This window comes from Meleagris gallopavo, chromosome 3 (genome assembly GCF_905368555.1).
Source record: "Meleagris gallopavo chromosome 3, MGAL_WU_HG_1.1, whole genome shotgun sequence".
Taxonomy (NCBI): domain Eukaryota; kingdom Metazoa; phylum Chordata; class Aves; order Galliformes; family Phasianidae; genus Meleagris; species Meleagris gallopavo.
In genome coordinates this window covers 80,173,390-80,199,078 of record NC_139406.1, presented here as the reverse complement: position 1 = coordinate 80,199,078, position 25,689 = coordinate 80,173,390, and the positions used below count along the sequence as shown (strand labels likewise).

The 25,689-nt window shown below is 40.1% G+C and overlaps 1 protein-coding gene across 1 annotated transcript; it reads left to right on the top strand.

Moving 5' to 3' along the window:
• Positions 1 to 1,448: 1,448 nt before the first annotated feature.
• Positions 1,449 to 24,848, top strand: RAD21 (RAD21 cohesin complex component). Its single transcript, XM_085221603.1, has 14 exons — positions 1,449 to 1,661; positions 8,679 to 8,852; positions 10,590 to 10,719; positions 12,072 to 12,171; positions 12,799 to 12,905; positions 14,223 to 14,426; positions 15,020 to 15,145; positions 15,343 to 15,465; positions 16,719 to 16,942; positions 17,269 to 17,434; positions 17,795 to 17,946; positions 19,150 to 19,299; positions 20,356 to 20,439; positions 23,016 to 24,848. The coding sequence occupies exons 2-14, from the start codon at positions 8,709 to 8,711 to the stop codon at positions 23,205 to 23,207; spliced, it is 1,902 nt and encodes a 633-aa protein (XP_085077729.1). The 5' UTR covers positions 1,449 to 1,661; positions 8,679 to 8,708; the 3' UTR covers positions 23,208 to 24,848.
• The last annotated feature ends 841 nt before the right edge of the window (positions 24,849 to 25,689 follow it).

Sequence of the window (25,689 nt, the reverse complement as noted above, 5' to 3'; positions counted from 1 at the left end):
TGTATGATTTTACTGGTATGGCTATTTTCTTCCTCTGAGTGGTTTTTTTCTTATAGCACACTCTTTAAGCTATTCCACTCCTTTAGCAGATGCTTGAATTGACACAACCCACCGTGTCACCACTGTTACAGTGTTTAAGAATTTCTAAACTGTGGTCCAGTAGATGATAACCTCCTATAACCTACACACTTGCTGGTTCAGTGTCTGAGCCACTAAATCAATTTGTACACAGATAGAGAAGCAAATAAAGAGTGGTAGTACACCACATGCTTTCTTGCAGGAAAACAAACAAACAAACAAAAAACAACACTTGAAACACTACAGTAGCCAGCAAACTCTAATGAGACATCATTAAAGAAAATGAATGCTATAATCTGTAAAGTTGGGACAGGAAAGAAAATCAAGAGACTTGAGTTTATGCATTTTTATGTCTTATGTGTTGATGTTATCCACTAAGATACATTATCTGATAAATTTACAAATAGCAATATGACTTTTTAGATCCTTGGTAGAAAGATACTTTTGGAATTCAATTTTTTTTTTGGGGGGGGGGAGAGGAAGGGGGAGAGGAGTGAAACTGGTGCCTCATTACCTAAAATATGTATTATTTCAGAAGAGCTATTTAATACAGTTTATGTGTTTTGATTTCCTTTGGGCTGAAACCTGTTTCTTGTTTCATGTTACTTTACGTACTCATAACGTGAGACTTCCTGGTGCCTCAGAGTGAAGACCAGAAGATCCTGCTTCCAAAACAGGCTCCTTATTTCCCTCCTCCTTTTGGCAGTCATGGTCTCCTGTCTGTGTTCAGCTACGGCCACAGTTCTCTGTTTTACAGATTGGCAAATCTCAAACAAGTAAACAATTTCAAATCCTGAAGAAACTACCGCAAACAAAGAAAAATCACGATGAGTTGTGCAGGTGTTGCCAAAGCTGCCAACAAAGCACAGAAACAACGCCTGCAGTGCCCCAGATACCAGGAGTGTGCTACAAAGCTCAGAGAGAAAACCTGGCATGCTGATCTTCTTAAGGAAGTAGGTCATAAAGAGGGAATGTGTATTTCCAGTGAGAGCCATTTTTTAGGCTAACTAAGAAGTACACGTCGCTTTTGGGGTTTTCGTGTTTGCTGGGCAATGGGAGATGGGAGACCCAGGGTGGGACACCCAACACGGACGCAGGCCTGCGAACAACACCGACGCTTCCAATGCCCGGCCGCTTCCGTGGCAACTGAACCCGCCCCACTTCCGCCTCCCTTCGTTCTCCACGGCCGCCGAGGCGCCGCAGAGGAGCTCGAGGTAGTGCGCAGGCGCGCTCCGTCGCCTCAGCCGACCTCTCGTCATGCCCCCCGCCCGCCACTTTCCCGCCCGGCGGCGCGCAGCGGCGAGGCCCGGCGCACGCGCAGTTCTACAGTTCCTACTGGGCGCTCGCTCCGCGGCGGCTGTTGCGCCGCGCAGGCGCGATGGCGGCGGCGCGGCCGGGCGCAGGGGGGCAGTTTAACAGTAAACATCCTGCCGATTTGAACGGCGGGTTTGGGCGGCAGGAAGGGCCCCGGCCGCCATCTTGTTTGTTTGAGTGAGCGGCTCGGCTGGGCTCGGAGAAGTGCAGCGGGTACCCAACCCGGCCCGGCCAGCCGCCGCGCCAGCCTCCCCCCGCCCCAGACACGGGTAAGGAGCTGCACCGGCCGCGCTCGCTCCGAAGGACGGCGGCTCTGTGCTGGGGCCGGGGGCGGCCGCACCGCCGCCGCGGCCTGGTGGCGGTACGGGCACGGCCCGCGAGGAGCGCGGCGTGAGGCGGGGCGGGCCGTGGCGGGCGCGGCGCGGAGCCGCGGGGCTTCCGCGGGGATCCGAGGTTCGGGGTCCGGCGGCAGCGGGGTTGGGGCAGGAGCGAGTGAGGGTTCGCGGGGCTGCTGCGCTCTGAGGGCTTTCTGTGGTTCTCGATGGAAGGCTTCTGCTAAGCGTAAAGCGAGGTGCTGTGTTTGTGTCGGTAGCAAACGAGGTGGGGGGCGTGTGTTTCGTTGGCGTGGCACTGTGAGGGTAAAAATGACTATTGGTTGTATTCAGGTGCGTGGAAGGGAATACTGTAAATGTAGAGAAGTTGGCATGCAGGCCCCCATTGTGTGAACGTGCGTGTTAAGCACGCTTAATACTTCTGTTAACCTCATCCTCCGTAAAACTAAGTACGTGAGAAATGGGGAAGCGTCAGAGCATTAGGATCAGGCTCGAGTTGTAAGGGTTCGTTTTGCATGTTTGGTATTCTGTGGAACTTGGAGACACCACACACGCTGATCTGAAATATTTACTACAGAGGAAGCTGTGGGAAAACAAAAGAAGGAGCAAGAAGTTTGTGAGACCTACAATAATCTGAAACTGCCACACAAATTACTGTTGTCTGGCCATCCAGTTTGCTGCTATTTTACTCCAGATATGATGGTATATCCCCCAGAAATGAGAGTAGTTGCTCAGTTGATGCATGAGTTTAACTGTGAGGCAGAATGTTAAGAATCAAGTTTTCTTACAGTCAGACTTTTGAGTGATCTGCAGGGGAAAAAATAAAAGACTCATAAAGTCTGTTGTCTTTATTAACTAACATACTCCTACATACTCCTAAGGAGCGTGTTAATACTTGTTTGCTGCAATTTTGACTTGGAGCTGCAATTTCACCGTATGGTTTGGGATAGTTGAGGTAGGACCTAAAAACAATCTTTTCCGCTGTATAAATGGACATGCTGAATCTAGGTGGTAGGACAGGGTACCTGCTAGTAAAATAGAGGTTGTGACTGGGACAAATGAAGGAAAACCATTCCTAATGATTGGTAACCTCAGACAGGACTCTGAAAGATCTGCTGTTTGGATTAGATGGTGTTAGTGGGTGCTGGTTCTGGCAGTTTGATAATGTAGGTGTGTAGTATATTGTGACTGGAGAACAGTGAATGCATTTCCTACACAACAAGAGGTGTGTTTTGAGCAATTGCAGACCTAGTAGTACAACCTTTGGCATAGCAAGTTGGAATGTAAGGTGATGGAAAAAGGCAAAACCTGGAGACAAATTGAAAATGCTGTTATGTGTGTATCAAAAGTATATCAAGTTGGACTAGTTCAATTTCATCTTCTGAATAATTGATTTTGTGGATATAAGAAAGTGACTCGTCATTGAACTTCCATAAAGCCAAAGGTGCCACAAAGAAATGTACTAAATATAGAAAAATGTGAGTTAACAACAGAACTGTAAAGGTTATCAAAGGAAGGAGATGAAATAATGCTGAGAGCATTGAGCCCTAAGGAGTTAGAATCATAGAATCACCAAGGTTGGATAAGACCTCCAAGACCATCCAGTCCAGCCATTCACCTACCACCAATTTTGCCCACTAAACCATGGCTTCAGTACAGCATCTAAATGTTTCTTGAACATCTCCAGGACAGTGAGTCCACCACCTCCCTGAGCAGCCTGTGCCAGCGTCTGGCTACTCTCTTGGAGAAGGATTTCCTAACATCCAACCTGAATCTCCCTTGGTGCGACCTGAGGCCATTCCTTCTCTTACAACTGTTACTTGGGAGAAGAGGCTGGTTCCCACGTCATCACAACCTTCTTTCAGGTAGTTACAGAGAGTGACAAGGTTGCTCCTGAGCCTCCTGTTCTCGAACAATCCCAGCTCCATTCATTCCAGTTCCCAGCAGAGTTTGTAAAGACTGATCCTCTGATCATTTTTTTTTCAGTGCCATCGGGTGTTCAGTGTACAAATGGAACTTGCTGGTGAGATGGCATAAATGGTTGCAGGGAAGGTGTAGGCACGTAGGGACTGTATGTTGGAGGACTATGACATAAAAAGAATCAAATGGGCAACTACGGGACTGAGACCTTCTGGTCTTGGGAGGTGCAGGCAGCTCCAGCTGTGGCAGGTGAACAAGGCCGGGATTGGCTTGGCTTAAAGAAACAGAAGCAGCATAGGAAAAAAATGTAAGGGAAAAAAAAAAGCAGAGAAGATGATAAATTGAAGTAGAGCAATATCACAAAGGCAAATGAGTTATAATGACTGGCTGATTTTTGAACTGTAATATGGAAGGTGTCTGCTGATTAGTGGTTCACTTTGGTTCTAGAATAGCCTTGTGACAGGAACAGAAGTAGGTGACAAAACAAGATTCAACCTATGAACTTGTGTATATAAACATGGCCTCATAGGATAGCAGAAAAGTGGACTTAATGGGTTAGAGTGGAGAAATTCTCATCTTCATAAAGCCTTTTTTTTTTTTTTTTTAAGACAGTAAACTGTCAACTGTTATTTTATTACACTTCTTTCTGAGTGTGTTGAAAGATGGTGCTCAACTCTGAGGGCTTTTCAGAGTTTATATACTTACTGTTTCAACATGCAGAGGTATTTTAAGACTTAAAAAAGGGGTGGCCAGCAGGGAGAGGGAGGTGATTGTCTCCCTCTTCTCAGCTCTTGTGAGGCCCCATCTGCAGTACTGTGTCCAGGCCTGGGGCCTCCACTGCAGGAAGGACGTGGAGCTCTTGGAGCGGGTCCAGAGGAGGGCCACTAAGATGATTAGAGGGCTGGAGCACCTCTCCTATGAAGAAAGGTTGAGGGAACTGGGCTTGTTTAGCTTGGAGAAGACTCCAGGGAGACCTCATTGTGGCCTTCTGGTACTTGAAGGGAGCATGTGAACAGGAAGGAGAACAGCTGCTTATGAGGGTGGATAGTGATAGGACAAGGGGGAATGGTCTTAAACCGAGACAGTGGAGGTTTAGATTAGATACTGGGAGGAAGTTTTTCACACAGAGGGTGGTGACACACTGGAACAGGTTGCCTAAGGAGGTTGTGGATTCACCATTCCTGGAGGCATTCAAGGCCAGGCTGGATGTGGCTCTGGGCAGCCTGTTCTGGTGGTTGGTGACCCTGCACACAGCAGAGGGGTTGAAACTAGGTGGTCATTGTGGTCCTTTTTAACCCAGGCCATTCTATGATTTATTCTATGACTTCATAAGTTTGAATTCATGGTTAAGATGAAGTTTCGCAATTACTGACTGCCCAGCTTTCCTGTTGCTTTTTTGAGAGTATCAGTTGCTGGATACTTTAAATAGGAAAATGAACTGTCTGAATTGTCTTAGTATCACTTTACATATTCAGTTATTATGTATATAAAATTATAGACTTGAATACTTCTGCGGAAGGAAAAATATTAAAAAATGATGGGATTGTTGAGCAAGGTTTGGGCAGAGGAACTTGAAGGCAGTAACATTGACAGTAACATAACAGCTCACTGAAGCAAATTCAAAATGAATTAAAATCAAGTTTAAGCTTTCTTAAAAGCGCAGTTGGGCAGGGTTGGGATTTGATCCCAGCTGGTCTTGTGTGAGTACATACTATTTTTACCTTGTTCATTTTCCTATCTTTCTTGAAGTGCTGTAAGTTCTTAGGATGAGTTTTGAGGTCTTGTTCTGTAACCAGTCAATTTCAAAAGTTTGAATTGCATCAGAAAATCTTCTTCCTTTTATGCCACTGCGTTAATACATACTGCTCTATGTATTAAAGGTCAAATAATAAAATAAGGAAAATAATTATTTGAAAAGAAAGAAAAAATATTTGAAGAAAGTAAGAGCAGCCCTTGGGATCTGCTTTAAGTCATTGTGCTGGTGCTTTAAACAACCACAGTTGAACTGCTGCAGCTAAGACATGCAAAGGCACGTTTTCTGATAGAAGCAAAAGTATTACAATACAGCAGGTCGGCTGGAATTTCCAAGTGGCAGAGACTCCTTACTGTGACGTGGGAAGATAGTGCTGCTTTGAACAGAAGTATTATTTGTTGGCAGTAGTTCATTTTAAAGTGCTTTAAATGATTTGTACTCTGATGCTGGTGGTTTCTCTTGATGCGTTTTGCTGTGGCGAGGCTTCGATAATGGCTGAAAAGAAACAGCCTCTGTCAGAAGTTAGTTCTATTGGATTCATACGTGCTTCAGAAGTTTCTAAGTACCATACACATGCAGTATATTCTTCCTGCCTGCAAAATGAGTGGGCTTTAGGTTTGAGCCATAATTCTGGTACTGAGAGGAGTCAAACCTAAGAAGCAGTGCAAGCAGATTAGCTTTTGTGATGAAATGATTTTCAGTCTCTGTTCTTTAATTACTAATAGAGCATGTGTTTTAAAGCCCATTCCCATACTTTAAGTCCTCTAATGGAAGAGTACTTTGACTTGGGCTGTCAGTTCTTTGAAAGACAGAGGTTGTTAGCAATTTCTGATTCAAAAAGTCAAAGCAAAAACCCCTCATCTTTGTGGTATAACTAACCTCCTCATTTATAGGGGCAACTTGCTTCCTCTCCAAGTCTTAACCATTTGTCTTCTACTTATATTATCACTTCAAATCCTGGACATCAGCGTTAAGTTCCTTCTTCTCATTAGTCCTAAAAGTACGTTCCATGTTTGACAGGAAATCTTCAGTACATTTTCAGGCTTACAGTTAATGGTATGTTTGAAGTTCTGTCATGCCCATGTTACATATTTTAATGACTCTAATGTATTAGTGAATAATTATACCAAACTCTGTGAATCAGTGTACATTCTTCTCCAACTGTTGGAAAGTCTTGTTAAGTGTGTGTTTGCTTTCCTCTGCTCTTACTCCTCGCATCTGTGGGTAACTTACAGGTCTGCTGCTCAGAGCAGTGCAACTCCAGTTACTAAAATGCTGTGCTATAAAGTTATGTCTATTCAAAATCATATGTGTATTCAAAATCATAGCATCATAGAGTTGTAGAATGGCCTGGGTTGAAAAGGACCTCAAAGATCATCTAGTTTCAACACCCCTGCTATGTGCAGAGTTGCCAACCACCAGATCAGGCTGCCCAGAGCCACATCCAGCCTGGCTTTTAGTGCCAAAAAGTATTATGAGACATTTGAAACTGTGTGAGGGACTGAACTGTCCAGTGGCCTTTGGGGCAGCATGAAGTTTTCCAAAAGCAGTAGTAGGAAGAGGGAAAGAAAGCTCTTATTGACCAAGAACACTTCCAAAGTGGTTGTGTTTCGCTTCCTAGAAAAAACTTGCTCATTTCCAGCTTGGAGCAGGGCTACTCTTAAACCCACACAGTCTCAAGACACAAAAATAAGTAACTTTGACTTTTGTTAATTTGCAGCTGTTATGACTGACACCTGTCTTCTGAAGTCATAACAGAAATTGTAATGCTTGCTGTATAAATGTTGGCTCAAGCTGAACGCGGCCTTTATTCTCTTTACATCTCATGTACTGTGTCCGTTCTTGGCTATGGACAGAACTGGTGGCCAGCCTGTTTATCAGACAGAGAAGTTTGATAATCGCTTGGGCAACAGAAAAGTTTCCATTGTGTATTTAATGCAGCAGAAATTTCAGGGTACAAATGGTTGACATTTACTTTCAGGAATCTATTCCTAGATAGGCAGTTTTTCATTTATTACCTGGATATGCAGAGGTTGGCCTTGCTTCCACTGAGCTAAGAGTTTTTTATGAGCATACACCATAAATACCAACAACTGTGCTATAGCTGCTGTGAAACTTGTTTCTTTTATCTGCAAGCTGATTGCAATCACCTAGCTGTTGTCTTGGTGAGAATTTCTCTCTGGCTATCATGTTTACCAAGGCTTTGTGTTTCACTGTGATCCTTGTTTGCTTGTAAGTTGTGTTGGTACATGTTTGGAAAACGTGTTTTTATAGGTTAGAAATTGATGCTCCTTGTGTTGCCCAAACAAAACTGCCCCTACTTACTGCAGTGTTGGTGCTCAAAAGCCTCAGCTGTGCTTGCTGCGTTTCTTCCATTTTACCATTTCTTCCCCCCCGCCCCGATACGGGTAGTGCTGGAAAAGAAGCTGTATGTGGAGAATCTTCTACCTCTTCAAAGCAAAGTTACCTCTAGCTTGTAGTTAAATTCAATCAGATGCTTACGTTCTGCAGATATTAGCAGCTTTATGTCATAAGACATGGTTTCCTGCTTCCCCGTGGCTTTATATGCTGGTGTCTTTATATCAGCAGTAAGGAGGTACTTACTAGACAAGTAGAAAACAGGTAGCTGCTAGGTAAGAGGGGAAGGAAGTCTTATTTTCTGGTGGGGAAGGAGGAAGAAAGTGAAACCTTCAGGAAGATTGGAGTGATGCAGTTAGTTTCTTCATCACTTGCATAAAAAATACGAAAAATTACTAAGAGGATTCTGAGATGCATAGCAGTCTGGTCAGAAATAGAGAGTTGTACTTTCTGTTCTAAGAAAACTTGGAGCAGTCTGCAGAGTTGATCATTGTATTTTAGAATGCCCTGTGTTAAAACAGCATATAGTGTAGTAGCAGCTGCTGAGAAAGCTAGACTAGAAAGAAATGGAAAAGGTAGAAGACCACTGTGGCTAAGAAAACAGGTACACATCTGTTTTCATTCTGACAGTTTGGTGCTGTCATCAACTTTGTTAAATGTATTCAAGGATTTTTTTCCTTGTATGGTGAACATTTTAAATTCATGTGGATGGTTTTAGTCTGTGGAAGTAGCATTGATCTTCCTGTTCTTCCTGCTTCGTATTTACTTTGCACAAAGTTTATGTATTACATAACCGACACCTGTAAGTGTTTTATACAAAATTTTGATCTTAATGAATGAAAAGCAGACATAAGGAGTATGTTTGTGAGGATGTTACTCATCAAGAATTCTTTCTTTCTCTCTATTTGCCTTTCTCTTTACAGATCTGCTCTTCGATTTAGACATCTGGGACCATGTTCTATGCCCACTTTGTCCTGAGCAAGCGTGGGCCGCTGGCCAAAATATGGCTGGCAGCCCACTGGGATAAGAAGCTAACCAAAGCCCATGTTTTTGAATGTAATCTGGAGAGCAGTGTGGAGAGTATCATTTCGCCAAAGGTATCTATTTTACACTGATGTAATGTTATCTTGTACTGAAAAGAAATTGTTTGTGCAGGTGGTAGTTACTATTTGGGTTGCTTAGAATTGCTGTTCTAAAGCATGAAAAGGCCTTTTCAGATGTGAAGTACTCTTTTGAATGATTCGAAAGATGACTTTGTTGTCAGTTCTCTAATACTAGAGTATCATGCAGTTTAGTTAGAAAATGTTTTATTTTGCATAAATGGAGAACTTGTATCTTGATATGTTGTGCATCATTTAGAAGCAGATGTTCGCAAAAGAGCCTGAACTTGTGTGCAGAGTTATCTTTTAAAGGCCTTTGTTGTGCTTTCAGAGTTGTTGCTGGAAGTTGCAGAAATAATATTTAAGATATTGTTTATGCTTGTGACCAAAGTACAGAACAGGCTTTTTATCAGCAGCAAAAAAGAAGTGAAGACTTAAAATAGCTTGTAATATTACTGTTTTTGTGAAGGTAGGTTCATTCAATAACAATATTACAGGGTAATGTAGAGGCCTTGCTTTTGAACCTTTTGGTTTTTTGCTTGTTCTTGGAAAGAACACAGGGACAAAATTGGAAGAATGTAACAGCTGTACAATTACTGTGAAACTAGGGGGAATTTTGGGGAACTTGTGTTCTTAATGTCTTTTTCTCCTCTGCTGCTCATAAAAATGAACATACCCGTTCAAGAACTGGTGCACTGATTTGGTTATAAATTCTGTCCCTTAAGAGTAAGAAAGTCCCTATGTAGAAAAGAATGAAAATTTATTTTTCTTTTCTTTTGATTGAATCAAACAAAACAGTGTGGCAATAATGCTAATCTGGATTTTGGAAAAGCTGCCATTATGAAGCAAAGATACCTATAATACAATTACAGAGATGCTTACTGTTCTAGTACAAAGTCATTTCCTTCAGTGCCAGCCCTGGAAGGATTTGGAGAGGATGTTTGTGGACTCAGTTGAGAGCTCCTTTCAGAAAAAGGAGAAACTGCTGGGTACTCTTTCATATGTTTAACTTTGTGTAAGACTTTCATCTTGCTGTAATGTGAGTTAATGTATGCGAGTTTGTATTCATAAAGTTTGAAGGTACACATTTAAGGTTTAATCTTTCTTCAACACAAGTCACCTGTGCTTTAGACTAAAACATTTAAGAAGAATCCTCTGGAGATTTCCTATGACTCCTTCAGTGCATGAAGTACTCAATTACACAGCAAAACATTCAGGCTAAGGAGGAGAGCAATTTAAGCTAACTTCAATATGACAGTATTTGTTTATGAACATCTTTTGTCTTCCACTGTTGTTCTACTTTCCTCTGTAACTGAAGGACAGATGATGGAGAGGTAGCACAGCACCGTCTCTTTACCCACACCTCAGCCTTAATCACATTGTAATTTCTGCCTGTCCAAAATTTGATTTATTCATTTATTTAGTTTTCACAACTGAAGTAACAAAGGTGTCAGAAAAGGATGTGGTGAATTGGATTTTGTCTTAATGTCTTTTTTCTTCGAAATTCCTTAAGTGAGATTCTCACCAATTTACAATTTACTTACATTTTCCAACTTATCCTAGACTAATATACAGAGTATCATCTGAAACTGTAAACTTTTCATTTTTTCTTTGTTTAGAGTTTTCTACTGATCTTTATCTTTATTTGGAATATTTGATATTACTGAAAAACTCATACAAAGCTGGCAAACCTAATCATAGGGAAGAATCACTGATTGTGTAATCTTCTTTCAGGTGAAGATGGCGCTTCGAACTTCAGGGCATCTCTTATTAGGCGTTGTCAGAATCTACCACAGGAAAGCAAAATACCTCCTTGCAGACTGTAATGAGGCCTTCATTAAGATTAAGATGGCTTTTCGTCCAGGTACCTATCTTTGTCCAAGTGGTTCTAAAGTTTTATAGCCCTTTTTAAGGTGATACAAAGTTCTACTTTCTTGCATAGGATAATTACAGGATAAGTTATTTTCCTTAGTGTTGCTTCAGGCTGGCTATGTGAATGAGTTGTATGATGATTTATTTTTTTTTATTGGATTCTGAACAAAATCTTTTCCTATTGGGGCTGATTGAGTAAAATAGTCTGAAAAAGTGGCATGCTGACTTGAAACAATTTGAGGAGGCACTTGTCTCTGTTCTCAGTTTACTTTGCAGCTTAACCACTGTGGTGTTCTTGTTTGCTCTGAGAATTGCTTACATGTTTTAATCAGCTAACAGGTACAAATATCGAATTGCCCTGAAAAGCGGGGCTAAGTTTCTTAGCTGCTAGCCAAGGACTGTGACGTGTAAACTTGTGGAGTCATGCTTGGTCCTGGTACACTGTGGATGATGATTTTTTGATTATCCGTTGCGAAGGGGAGCAGAGTTGGCAGTGCTTCTGAAGTGTCAGTACCTCAGAATGGCCTCAGAATGTCTTGTGTGGGTCAGAAAGCAGAACGTGGAGGTCAGATCTCCCGCTGGCTACAGAAGGAATTGAATCTGCATTTTCCCTGCAGATGTCCTGACCTCTATAAGCTTTTGAATTAAACAGGGGCAATGTTACTACTGGCTCTATGTAGTATTGGGTTACTACTTACTGCTGGTTCTGTTTTTCTTTAATGATGCCCATTGAATAGCAGATCCTTGAGCTATCTCAGGAGGATTAAAAAAGACAACAACCAAACACTGCTGTGGTTTAGATCATCTAGCTATTTTCAGTGCAGAAGCAGAAGATTTGTGTGGGTGGTCCAAGTACTGTGCTGGTGGGATTTCAGAAGTCAGTTGAATTGACTACGTGACCAGAAGCAGAGTAGACATTGTGTTGTCACTGCTTAGCACAAACCAAAATGTAGAACTGTGTATCTCATCTGGAGCATCACGATCAAACGATTTCCTACCAGGTACCTGCATTAACAGATACCTGTGTAATATTCTGATGACATAAAATGCCTGCATTAGCTGCATGGCTCAGCACTGTGCTGCACAAACATTTAGTGACCCAAAGCTTGCAGTTCTTGCAGGATTATACAGTTGAGTGTGACGGGTTGATAAGTAGGTGTTTTGTTGTTAGCCTGAATCTCAATACTAACATTATCTAAGATTTCTTCATAGGTGTTTAGCATGGTTTCAACTCAACGATTGAAAGACAATAAGTTTATGAAAGAACAGCTTCGGTGAAAGCACAGGGAAAAATGCTGTCCTTGTAAAGAATGGGAACTCATGCCTGAGTGTTTTTCTCTGCAGGGGTTGTCGATTTGCCTGAGGAAAACAGAGAGGCTGCTTACAATGCTATTACCTTACCCGAGGAGTTTCATGATTTTGACCAACCACTTCCTGATCTAGAGTAAGTTGATGCTTTTCTTATAACTTCTTCATGAGTTATCTGTAAACGTGGCAAGTATACAGCTTGAAGACTTCTTAGCTTTTAAGAAATAGGGGGGTTACGAAGGCTACTGTTTTATGTATTATTTGTAATGGAATTTCTGGGATGTGGCTTGCTTTAATAAATAGTCTATTTGGTTTGTACTCAATTTGGGTTATATACTAAATTTCAATTGGGGAAAAAAAAAAAAAGCTTTTCTAAGAAAAGTGCCTTAACACACAGCTGAATATTAACTTAGTACATTCACTAGATACATTTTTTTTTATTAACTATATTAATAGCTCTCGGAGCTGAAAGAGGGCAGTGCTGTTCCGAGTTATTAAATTGGCCTTAAAATTAGTGGCCCTGCATAACAAGGCTGAAACAGAAGTACTGATACATTTTCCAGAAGATGACACAACTTGAGTTAAAGATTTTAACTTTTAATAGTCTCAGTGCTTCAAGTAGGACATTCTATTCTGTGTTTGTCATCCACTTTTTCATTGAGTAAAAGTATAGTGAACTGTTTAGGAATTTCATGTTTGTCTAAGGATTATGTTTGTTTATTTTTTAATGGAGATGTTAATAATTGCCTTTTGTTTGTTTAAGTGATATTGATGTGGCCCAGCAGTTCAGTTTGAACCAGAGTAGAGTGGAAGAAATTACAATGAGAGAAGAAGTAGGCAACATCAGTATCCTCCAGGATAATGACTTTGGTAAAATCTTGTGTATTATGTTGTTCATAAACTGTGAAGTTGTAGTCTTGCAATTACTACAGAATTCCTGCTAGTAAGTACAGAAACAAATCAGATCAAACAGGATGTGTTTCCATATGTTTAGTTTTTATGTTCTTGAGTTTTTCCAGAAAGTCTGCCCTCTGTTACTCAGCATGCTTCTAGCTGCTGACCTAAAGCTGAAGAATGTTCTGTCACATTAATTAGTGAAATACTATATCAATTTTAATATGATATGATATGAAGAAGTCAGTTGTCACTTGAATTCTAGGCATGTTTTCAGTCAAAAAATGCTAGGAGTTTTCTAAAGGTGGAGCAGTTGGTGGTGACAGGTTTGCTGATGCTCCTTTCAGTATCTGCTCAAGGATGGTGTTCTAAGATTTGAATCAAAACCTGAAAATATTTGGAAAGTATTTACCTTTGGATAGTGAAAGAGAAATAAAATCCATATCTTAAATATCTTATTGAAAGTGCAGTCTGAGCTTTGACTGTTTATTTTATATCAGTTTGGTCTCTGTACATGCAACTCAGTCTCGAGGCATAGGATATAACTTTTTGATTATAAGGTCCTGCTAAAATCTGTTTCAAAAAGGTTTAAAGTAGAGATTTTTTTTTTTCTTGTAATTGTTTGAACAGTATTTTTGCTGTTAGTATTGATGAGCATTATTTAGGGCCACAAGAATGATTCAAGTGATAAAACATCTCTGCTATGAGGACAGGCTGAGAGAGCTGGGGCTGTTCAGTCTGGAGAAGAGAGAGCTTCAGGGAAACCTTATAGCAGCCTTTCAGTGTCTAGAGGGGTGGGCTGTGAGGAAGAAGGCAGGATCTGGTGTGATAGGACATGGGGAAATGGTTTCAGACTAAAAGAGAGGAGATTTAAATAGGACAGAAGGAAAAGTTTTATAAAATAAGGGTAGTGAAGCACTGGAACAGGTTGCTAAGAGATGGTGTGGATGCCCCATCCCTGGTGACATTGAAGGGCAGGCTGGGCAGCGCTCTGAGCACTCTGCTCTAGCTGTAGGTGTCCCTGTTCATTGCAGGGCAGATGGAGTAGATGGCCTTTAAAGGTCCTTCCAACTCAAATGATTCTACAATTTCTTCTGTTTTGCCTGTTAACTCTGAAATTAAAGTAACTCTGAAAATGTTTGTTTCAATATATATTTTGCACTTTATGAAAAATTACAGGATTAAAATGATGAAAAGGTTTGGTCTTACAAGTGAATCTTTCTTGATGGGTTAGCTAGGTCCCTTGCATGCTGGTTCTGCTGCATTTACAGCTGTGAAATCATATTCTTGCAGGTGACTTTGGGATGGATGATCGTGAGATGATGAGAGAAGGTAGTGCATTTGAAGATGACATGCTAGTGAGCACCAGTGCTTCCAATCTCCTACTGGAACCTGAACAGAGCACCAGTCACCTTAATGAGAAAGCTAATCACCTGGAGTATGAAGACCAGTACAAAGATGATAATTTTGGAGAAGGAAATGATGGTGGAATATTGGGTATGTTTGAGAAATTAAAATATTTTTCCTCTATCCTATGTTGTACCTTAGTATTTTTTTGGGAAGGAGGGTGATGAGGTTGTTTACTGTGTTACTTTGATTCTCTTAAGTTGTGTTTTCAGCAGTGCAGTTCTGCTTTGTGAGTGCTGTAGCAGCACAGACGGTGCATTCCAGGTGAACTCTGTGTTTTTAAATGAAGTAAAATTAAGTCATCCAGAGCTTTCCCATTCGGTAAAGCATAAAACATTCTTTAGAGATAAAACAACATGTAACTCTTTGACTTCTTTCAGTGGTTTCATTAATATGTTACAAGTTATATTAAATGCTTCCACTTGAAGTATCGAGAAACAGCAAGATGCAAGTATGTGGCAAGTGTATTGTAATAAAGTTTATCTCTAAGTTGTGAGTTGGAGGTGAAATTTGCCTTGTGATGGCTTCCACGTTAGCATCAAAAGTATAGATTTCTCTAACTTCTGCACTGTCTTTATCTGTGTTCTCCTAAATTTGTTTATAATTCATTACAAACTTATTTGTACTTTGTGAATTTGTGGAGGCAAAAGTGATGTTTTCACATGACAAATTCCTTTTTTCAGATGACAAACTCCTCAGTAATAATGATGGTGGTATTTTTGATGACCCACCTGCACTCTCAGAAGGTGGAGTAATGATGCCAGAGCAACCTCCCCATGACGATATGGATGATGATGATAATGTATCGAGTGAGTATGATCTAAGGCTAGAACTTGAATTGTTTTTTAACCAGTTTAATTAAGAATCTAATTCCTTAGGAGTATGTTGAACTGGATGTGTATGTGAAATGTGTTGGACCGTTTTAAGATGTGGAGGGAGAGGATGGGAAGCACAGCACTGTTTTTATTTTGATATTATAATGCACTGTATTTCTTCTTACTGGCAGTGGGTGGACCAGACAGCCCAGACTCAGTAGATCCAGTTGAACCATTACCAACCATGACTGATCAGACAACTCTTGTTCCCAATGAAGAAGAAGCTTTTGCTCTGGAGCCTATTGACATAACTGGTAAGTAAACTGTTCGGAAATATTTTCTTTGGCTCATTCAGAGCCCACCTTAGTATGATGGATTAGAAATGAATGACTCTACTTCTCAATTGAGAAGGAAACCAAGGATGGAGTGCTGAATTCATTTTTATCCTAATTTTAGCCTTTTAGTGTTTCTGGACAGGTAACTTGTTTCAGTAATCCTGGAGGACACTGGTTTGTAACTCTTGAGGAATGCGTGGAATTAAAAAACAAACAAACAAAAAAAAACACAGTGAATTGGAAAAGACCTTATCATGTCTTCAGTTGTAATGCAGTATCTGTAGTGCACCAGCATTGTCACTATGATATTTTTGATGGCCAAGAGTGACTGTTTAAATTGTGAATGCTGCTTAGAGAAGGAGTGGTCTTTTTTCTGAATTACTGATCTCAGCAAATAAATCTCTTTATTTGAAGCTCTAGTAAATAGAGAAAAAGACAGAATTTCATTAATGCAAGACGCTTGCTTGAAGTGGTATTGCATTTGGCTCAGTATAAACAGATCCCTGCTTTAATTTAAGCATCACTTAAAAAAAGTAAAATAAAATTAAGATCTGTGAAAAAACAAACAAACAAAACAAGAAAAACCATAGTTTGTCCTGTATTTGGAGCTCCGGACTGATTTACTGCTTGACCAGTTAGTAAGCCCTGTCTCTGCCCTCTGGTGGTAAGCTAGCAACAGAGGTCCTTAGCTGATCAGCTGGGAGGGACCAGCAAAGACAGCATTTTCCAGAGCTTCAGGGTCTGCTGCCAAGGGCCAGGCTGTAAACAATTTAAAGTAAAGCCTTCTAGAACAGGATGAGAGGTACAGGTATGATAACCACCCATAGCAGTATTACGTAGGGCTTAAGGAAAAAAAATCATCAGTAAGTTACAGTAGTTTGGTTTTTTGGCCAGTGGGACCTTACATCTCAGCGATTTGCTCATGAAGAACACCAACCAAACAAACCATGAGGGAGGAGGCATATGCAGCTAGGGATATTGACAATTATGAGAAAGATCCAATTACACTACAAGTGTAACAGAAGAATTTGGAGGCTGTGGGACTGTATTTGTAGCGAGTAACATTTGATATAGTGCTTCTAGGTCTTCATACCTTCTAGTGCTAACATTTCTTTATTCTTGTGGCTGCATTATATGTGGTCAAGTAAGGCCTATAGAAAATCTGTAAGATTTCTACTACAATTTGGTATCTTGATGAGCTCAGCTTCATTAATTTTAAAAAATCTCAACAGTCAAGGAAACCAAAGCAAAGAGGAAGAGAAAGCTCATTGTGGACAGTGTGAAAGAGTTGGATAGCAAGACCATTCGAGCCCAGTTAAGTGATTACTCTGATATTGTTACAACGCTGGACTTGGCACCCCCTACGAAGAAACTGATGATGTGGAAAGAAACTGGAGGAGTCGAGAAGCTTTTCTCTCTGCCTGCACAGCCTTTGTGGAATAACAGGCTACTGAAGGTAATGCTTTTGTACAAATTAATTTTTATATGGGATGTGTTCAGGATTGTGCCTTGCTGGTAAACACCAGTATTTGAGTTACAATCTAATGATAGGAATATTCATCAGTTTTCTTCTTGTTTTTGCTTTTCTTTTCTTTTTTTAAGACTTACTAAAAATGACATAAAATACCAATGCTTATTTATCAGTTACAAAAATAATTTTTCTTGCTTATAAATGTTGGAGAGGAGATTAAAAAGGAGGAAGGAAAGGTAGCATGTGATTGCTTTATGTGACATAAGACATTGAGAGCTGCAATAGTGAGTAGTTTAACCTCTTTCCTGTAGCTCTTTACTCGTTGTCTGACACCCCTGGTTCCAGAAGACCTAAGAAAGAGGAGGAAAGGTGGAGAAGCTGACAACCTTGATGAGTTCCTTAAAGACTTTGAAAACCCAGAGGTGCCCAGAGAGGAACAGCAACAGCAGCAGCAGCAACAGCAGCGGGATGTCATTGGTTTGTTTGTCATTGGTCATTTGGTCAAAGATGCTCTGCTTTCCTTCAGAGCTTGTTTCTTTCCTTTGTTCTTATATTAAGTTCCTAAATATAATGAAGTAAGGACTTTAATTGCTTGCTTAGCTTTTCATACAGTCCCTGACTTAAAACAGCTTTTTTTTTCTAGAAATAGAAGACAGATTTGGTTTGGTCCAGTGGATTAAATGGGTATTGTATTGGTTTGTATACACATCTGTACCAGATCATTGCAGAAGCTATGCAGTCTGTTAGGATACTTCATTCTAAATAGCAGACTAGACCTAGATGCATCAGTACTACTTGAAAATACATTACTAGAACTGTTTTTATTACGGAATATAGATGAACCAATTCTGGAAGAACCGAGTCGTTTACAAGAGTCAATGATGGAAGGCAGCAGGACCAACCTGGATGAATCTGTTATGCCACCTCCACCTCCACAAACTGGTGTTAAACGCAAACTGCAGCAGGTGGAACCGGAACCAGTGTTACCTGTAAGAATCATTGTGATTTTTTTTTTCTTTTAGTTTTAATCAGAAGTGGGAAGTATCTTTGAGCAGGATGTGACACAAATTTGAGGTACTGACTTTCTTTGCTATCAGCATACAGTGGAGTAGTAGCAGAATCTCTTAAGAGTATAGCCTTTGTGGGGTTTTTCTGAAAAGTTTGTGTCAGCTTTCCCCTGAAGTCAAATTGAGTAGGAACTGATGATGTTTCATCCAAATAAAGTCTTCGATGAATAAATTATATCAAGACCTTCTGCTGTGGCAAGTGTATATTAGAAAGGACTGTGTGAGCTGCACAGATCCTACCTTTTGAAAGATATTTCTGGTGGTTCACTGTTAATAGTTCAAACAAGATCTGTCAGGAGAGATTTCTCCTCTGGGTTATGGGTAGGCTATTTCATATCTATCCCTTCTGTAAAAACTGTGCTGCAGTGTGAATTGAAACCATGTTTTTTAAGGGGGAGAAGAAAAGTGCAAAATTAACGTTACGCTCTTTCTGAATGCTAACCTGATGAGAAGGAGCAGTCCTAGATTGCAGTCTTTCTCACGTTTGTGAACTTGTTATCCCATTTCTCGTGGGATTACAGGTTACTCACTGTTGAATGACACAGATGTTACATGATCTTATGAAGAGCAGAGCACTGGATAAAATTGGTATCAACTGTGCTGAAGTAGATAATGTGTTTTGGAATAACTTGGATTATGCCAACAAGATCAGGTCTCTAGGTAAACATACCTTTGAGGTACCTGCTGTGTGGTGCTCTCATGTAGAAGTAAATGCTTAGAAACTTTATAGAGTGCCTCGTTCTTAATTCTGTCCTGCTTGTGTTGCAGGGGACAACATTTTGATATGCTGGAGGTGTCTTACTGACTGAGATAGTTTGTTCATGTAGTGCTGTGTCTGGTTACGTGTGCTGATCCAAGAAATGAGATCAGTAGTTTTGTTGGAAGCCTTTTTCCTTAGTGATGCCATAGCTTTTGTTTGAGCAGAATGTGAAGGATTAAAAATGCAGGTGTGGAGAGCAAACGGACAAAAACATTACTTCTCATTTTTCAAAACTTCTTATAAATGGCTAAGAGAAGAGTTAGAGAGACTTGGATGTTGTGAAACTGTTTTGTCGTGTCAGTATTCTGTTGTAAAAGCACCAATAAAGTGATTCTCTGTTTATCTGTTACTGTGTATTCTTAAAGCATCCACCATCACAACAGCTGGAAATACCACCAGTAGAAATGCCTCCAGAGGAGCCACAAAACATCTGTCAGCTAATACCAGAGCTAGAACTTCTACCAGAAAAAGAGAAGGAGAAAGAAAAAGAGAAAGAGGAGGAGGAAGAGGAGGAGGTAAGAGCACAGCTCTTAAAAAAAAAAAAAAAAAAAAAAAAAAGGCAACAAAAACAAACAAACAAACAATGTAAAAAGGGTTTGTGTGTTCCCTGGCACTGTTTGATTTTGTATTCAAGAAATGTTAACTTCTTATTTGGGAAAAGTTAAACTTTAGAAATGTAGTTGTTGCATGACCATTTTACAAATCACATCTGCATTCTCTCGGGAGGTAGAGGATGCTTCTCTTCTCACATGGTTTGATTTAAGCCACTCTCTCTGAATTTTGATGCTTTATGCAATAAATTTTGGATTTTGATCTTCTTGGTACTGCAGCAAGCTGTTGCTGTTTGCAGTGAAATGTTGCTTTATAGGAGTACAATCAAAACTAAGAAATACATCTTGACTTAATTTTGAGAAATGAAAGGAAAAATTGCCCAGGTGGTGTTTTCTGCTCTATTTGAAGTACTTGATTTAAGACTGGAAACAAAGATACTTGCATGTGTTGCTTTCATGGTGATTTTTATAATTGCAGGCTTGAAATGTAACTTTCATTTTAAAAGCCATATGCAATACATCTTCCATAAATAAGCACTGTTCTGAGTGCCTCATTGGACATAGTCCTCTCTAACAACACAGCTCCCTTTTGCAGCTTTTAGCAACCTGTTTTCCTTTTTCAGTGACTCCATTTCCACGCTGAAATGAGAATGTCAGTATTGAATAATATTTACAAAACAAAAGAATTGTTGATATTATGTTTAGATTAGATAAGTCTTTTTTCATTAAGCCATCATGAGTGAACTTCTTTGTATTGCTAGTTGCCAGCATGACGTTTTGAGTTATAGCCATAGTGGCACACAGCCTTACTAAGATACATCAGCTTAAGCGTTTATCTTCCTCTGTCCCATTTCCTGACTCACCTAGCTGTACCCCGAGAGTCAGGTTGTCCATACCTGGTTACATTGCGTCTGTCTTGGTGAAAAGGAAAAGCTGCACTTCTTGTAGAAATGTGTCTTGTAGAAGTTGGTGCATGAGAACATCTGTGGTTTTGTAAATGAGAGTTCTGGCTGCTTGCAGGAAGAAGATGGCACAGGGGGTGATCAGGATCAAGAAGAACGGAGATGGAACAAGAGGACTCAACAAATGCTTCATGGGCTTCAGGTACACATTATCACTTACTTTCTCTTCTGGATGTGCCCGCTGGCACTGTTGACCTGAGGCGAAAGTTTAAGTAAAGACTTTATTGTCAGAAGCTACAGAATTAAAATATCAGCTCTATCGCAGGGAGGACAATGCTCTTGTAACTGACCAAATCCTAATGTAACTGCCATGTTTTTTCAAATAACATTTGAAACAGAACTTTTCACTTATGTGTTCTCCAGCCACACTTTATACACAAGTAAGATTCTCAGAAATGCAGTTTCTAAAATAACTGAGTTTGTGTTCTTGCAGTGAAACCTTAGCAAAGCGCTGACTTAGAGCTCTGTAAGAATAGGCAAACATCGTCAAGGTGCAGGAACAAAACTGTTTTGTGGGGTGTTTACTCCCAGATGGACTAGTCTGAAATCATCTGTGCTACAATAAGCTGAATCTGCAGCAACTGGGGGAATATGACCTTGACTACAGTGCAGCATTACTTTTCAGCAGGTGGCTTCAGACTGCCATTGTCAGTCTGCACAACAGATAATCTTCTGTAGAATGGATTCTTGCTTGCTAGAACTGAAGGGCTTTTTCTGATAAGAAAATTGAATGCCTCTGGTCTATACTTGAAGTTGAGTGCAAACTCGTGTCTGCTTGCATGTAGGTCTGCCTTTTGCTTTTAAGTCTGGTTTGTGGTTCCTACCCATTTCCTCCCTTAATTATTTTGGCAACTTTTGAGATTGTGGTTTCACTGGAGTGTCAATCCCATCCTTCTAAGCTGGCTTTGTTTTCCAAAGTCATCTTTCTTGAGGTGAAATTAGTCTCTATCTGCTGATAAAAGCTCATTGTCACTATTGTGTCTCTGAAGTTCTGTTACAGTTGTGGAGGGGTTTTTTTTTTTTTTTTTTTTAAAGTTGCTGAGTTTTCGGTCAAGTAAGATTTAGTGGTAATTTCTGTTTTCTCAGAAATACATACTCAAGCAAAAGCTTTAAATTTCTGGAGCGTGAGCATGTGACATTGAAGACTAATGTGAACGAAGTCAGTTTTTTTGCTTGCCTGCAAGAATTCTGCAGGCTTAAGATTGTTTTAAACTGCTTATATGGATTAAGTCTAACAGGCAGCTAGGCAGTGCACCATCACCTCCCCAGTGAGATGGGAGACTATCAGAAAGCTAAAAACAAGAAAGTTTATGGTTTGATGTAAAGATGGAGTAGCAGGTGAAGTGTAGTTGCTTGCACAACCAAAGCAAAATAGGGAACTCATTCCCTACTTCCCACCAGCAGGCAGATGGTCAGCTGTTTCCCAGCATAGTAACACAGTTACTCGAGACACGTCCCACACTCCCTTCCTTTTCCCCTTATCCCCTAGATTTAATTCAGCATGGCATCGTATGGTATAGAACATTAGCTGATATTCCATATCAGTTGGGGTCACCTGTTGTGGCTTTGGCTACTCTTAATATCTTGTGCATTTCCCAGCTTTCTTGCTTTGGGGGGAAGCATGAGAAACAGAAGCCTCGATGCTGTGCAAGCACCGCTTAGCAGCAGCTAAATCACTGGTGCTTTATCAACACTGCCTTGATCACAAATTCAAAACGTGGCACCAGATGAGCTGCTATGAAGAAAGTTAATTTTGTCCCAGCTAAAACCAGTACAGCTGTCAATTAAAAACATTTTTCAAATGTACAGATGTTTAGTTGGTAATGTTCCTTATTTTTCTCTCTGTTTAATCATGGATTTCTTACAAGAGCTTCAGAATTTGCCTTGGGCCACATCTAGCTTTGTTTGATTGTCTCCTTCGTGTGCCCAAAAAAGGATCAGACTGGATAGCTGAAACATTAAATCTGTAACGAGACTCAAAGTTAGGATCTGTTTAATATGAAGTAATTTCATTTGGCCAGCTTAGTATCTTTTCATCTCATTGATATTCCAAAGTAGACAGCTCTGTTTTAAATTGAAGATTTAATGAAGATTAAATGAAGATTAAATTAGTAGTTGTTGTGGGCAGCAAACAAATGTATTTCCCTGCATCCTTTATATTCTGGCCAGGACTTTAAAAATAAATAAATAAATAAAAATAAACAGTTTTTGGATACTTTGTTTCAGACAAAGAGGATTTTTAGAAATAAACAGGCTTTCACCTTGGAAAATGATGCCTCTTTACAGAACCTGAGCTCCTGAATTACTTTTTGAACCAACAGTTCACAATTCTATTTGGAATTATTTTCAGTCTGAGAAATACAACAGGATTTTTTATTTCTCTTCACAAATAGTTGTTCTGTAGTCAAAAAGCTGGCTGGCTGCTGATATCCAAAGCCTTTGTGTTATACTACAGTGTTTCTGGAATATGTGGCCTCAAGACTGTTTTGTTTTTTTTGTTTGTTTTTTTTTTCACCCATTTTGGGGGCTCTTAGTTGGTTTCATTTAGATAAGATCCATGTGCAATTTATGTACGTGTTGTAGTGTCCCTACCCAGTGTTGAGTCCATCACAATCCTTCCCAGCATCCCTCAGATGATAACAAACAGAAACTTGCCAATTGCTATTCATGCTTGTATGCATTTTTTAAATTTGCCTTGTTGATGTTTGTGTTTTTCAGAGAGCTCTTGCTAAGACTGGAGCAGAATCCATCAGTTTGCTTGAGCTGTGCAGAAATACAAATAGAAAACAAGCAGCTGCAAAATTCTACAGTTTCCTGGTACTTAAAAAGCAGCAAGCTATCGAGCTGACACAGGAGGAGCCTTACAGTGACATCATTGCAACTCCCGGTCCCAGATTCCATATTATTTGAATGGTTAGATACAGCGGAGCTAGTGTTTGTTCACTAGTGTGTACGTGTATTGCCCCATCTGTAGGGCCCTCAAGACCATTGCAGAAAACTTAGATTTTATTGTCTGTATAAAGTCCTTGTTGGGTTTTTTCGGGGGTTACCTGGGTTTTGTATTTTAAATTGACCACTTAAATTTTTAGTGAAACTGCTGGGGTGGGAGGCTTGAGTTCCAGCTGCAGAAACCAGGCAGCTCAAGGACCCAGATGAAGATTGTGCTAAGAATGCCGAGCAGATGTGTGCAATATTGGTGCATGTAACGTTTGAGTATCATGACAATGTCTTACTATCATTTGACTAGTTAATTCAATAGTGATTTTAAAACCTCTACAAGTAAACCTGAATGGCCAACCTATTGTCTGGTTAAAAACTTTGCCAAACTTGTCTAAAATGTTCGGTCTGCTTCTCATAGTTGTGGTTTTTTCCCCTTCCTTAGATCTCTGTGCATACCGTGGGTCTCTTACAGCTGCCAATATGAAAGGTAGTGCCTGATACGTCAGCTTGCTTTGTCACTGCATTTTTGCAGTCGGATTTTTGTAGCCCTTGATGCTAAGGGGAAATGGGTGTCTGTGGAAAGCCCTTCCTGGGAGTGACACCATTACATACATGAAAGGACTGGACGTGTGTTAAGCATTTTAGACGAAACATAACTTTCTACTTATCACCTCATTACGGTCCACTACTGTTAATGGCTAATTACTGTTAATAAGCATCAAGTGAGAACTCTAGCCATTTCATTTAAACCTTCTAAGATATCAAAATACTTTAGGTTTGTTAGAGCTGTATATAAACTCCAGACTTTTTAAAACAAACTTCTAGATTGTAAATTATCTGATTTTTATGAAGCAGGCTTATAAGGGTAAGAAGAAAAAGTTGAACAGATTGCCTCTGTAGAGGTGCTACATTCAGATACCACCTGTACTGAAAGGCTGAAACAAGCTTGAATATATAGTGTGAACGGGCATAGTTCTGCTTAATTGTGTAGCGTATTAATGACTCTTTGGATATATATTTATGGTTTTAGTATTGATTTTCCAGTAATGCACACTCCTGTGTTCCAAACGTTTTATCAGATTTGTAAGAGAAGTCCCATTTGATTTTACATACAAACAATGAAGCTTTACCGTTAGATCAAGTAGTACCAGAAATTATGTGAATATATTGATTATGGAAACCTGTCTTAACTTTTTTTAGGGCAAAATTATTCACACTGAAGGTTCTGGTTTTAATGTGGGCACTTTGTGGTGTAATTTTGGGACTGAAATTTCGGTGTATACAGAAGTGTAAAATTATGTGAATGTTTTAAAAAAAAAAAAAACAAAACTGCAACTCCATGATGATCATGTTTTAATAATCCTTGGAAAAGTTAATTGTATAAAATTACTGCAGCTTTATTTTCAACATGATGTGCCTGTAACACCATGGTTTTCCCCTTTGTAAAAAGAGACATTGTAGATAACTTGAATGTTTAATTATAGAACAGGTCATTCGTTTCTCGTTACACTTTTTAGTCTGGTTTTGTTGCTTTTCAAGGATGATATTCTTGAAAATAGTTGATGCTGTTATGTATAACTTTTCTAATAAAAGTTGTGTTATAAGCCGTGATGTGTGAGCTCCGTATGTTCTTTGAACACCTTTCAATTCTGTAGCAGGGACCTCGTATTTACAGATGGCTTATTTTGGTATTAGGAGTGGAAGCGTACTGATAGAGCTGCTGGAGAGATTTAAAGCTTGAATGTGCAAATAGATTTACCGTCAGGAAGGAGAACTGACTTCAGTGGCCATCCTGTGGTTTTGTTCAGGCACTCTATGCTAGGAATGTCTGTGTGGAAAATTAGAGGAGACTCTATAAAATGATTCATCTCCATGCCAGTCCCTTCCAAATGCCAGAACATATCCAGCCTGAATTCTTTTAGCTCTGCAGTTCTCTTTCTTCTAGAATTGCCTCTGTGAATATGTCAGTGCTTCTGAAGATACGTGGTCCTTGTAGATCCAGACACTTGGATCCAAGCCTGTAAAAGCAGCAGATCTCCTATGGAGTCCCTCAGGTTACATGCAGAGCTTACACAGAACTTACACAGAACCCAGGGTAATGAATTCTGTTTGACTCGTGCTGTCTCTGGGAAGTGAAGAACCTGGATCCAGTAAGATAACTTCATCACACACAAGTGAACTGTACTGCTTTTGCATTTGAGCCACCTTTGGAAGCAACTGATTCTGTTTGTGCTGCAAGTTTGCAGGCTGGCCCGTGTTGAGCTAGGTTGAGTATGTGCATGTGTGCAGCTTATCTCCACTGGACAGTCGAGAGTTGTTCTTCATTTCTTTGACTAAAGCTCTGTAAGGAGGAGATACTAAAGCATGGGACCAGAATGAAAGGTGACTCCTATGGGGTTTTCTCTGGTTTAGGATTATCACATCTTTGTCAACAATGTTGCACTTTGCACCA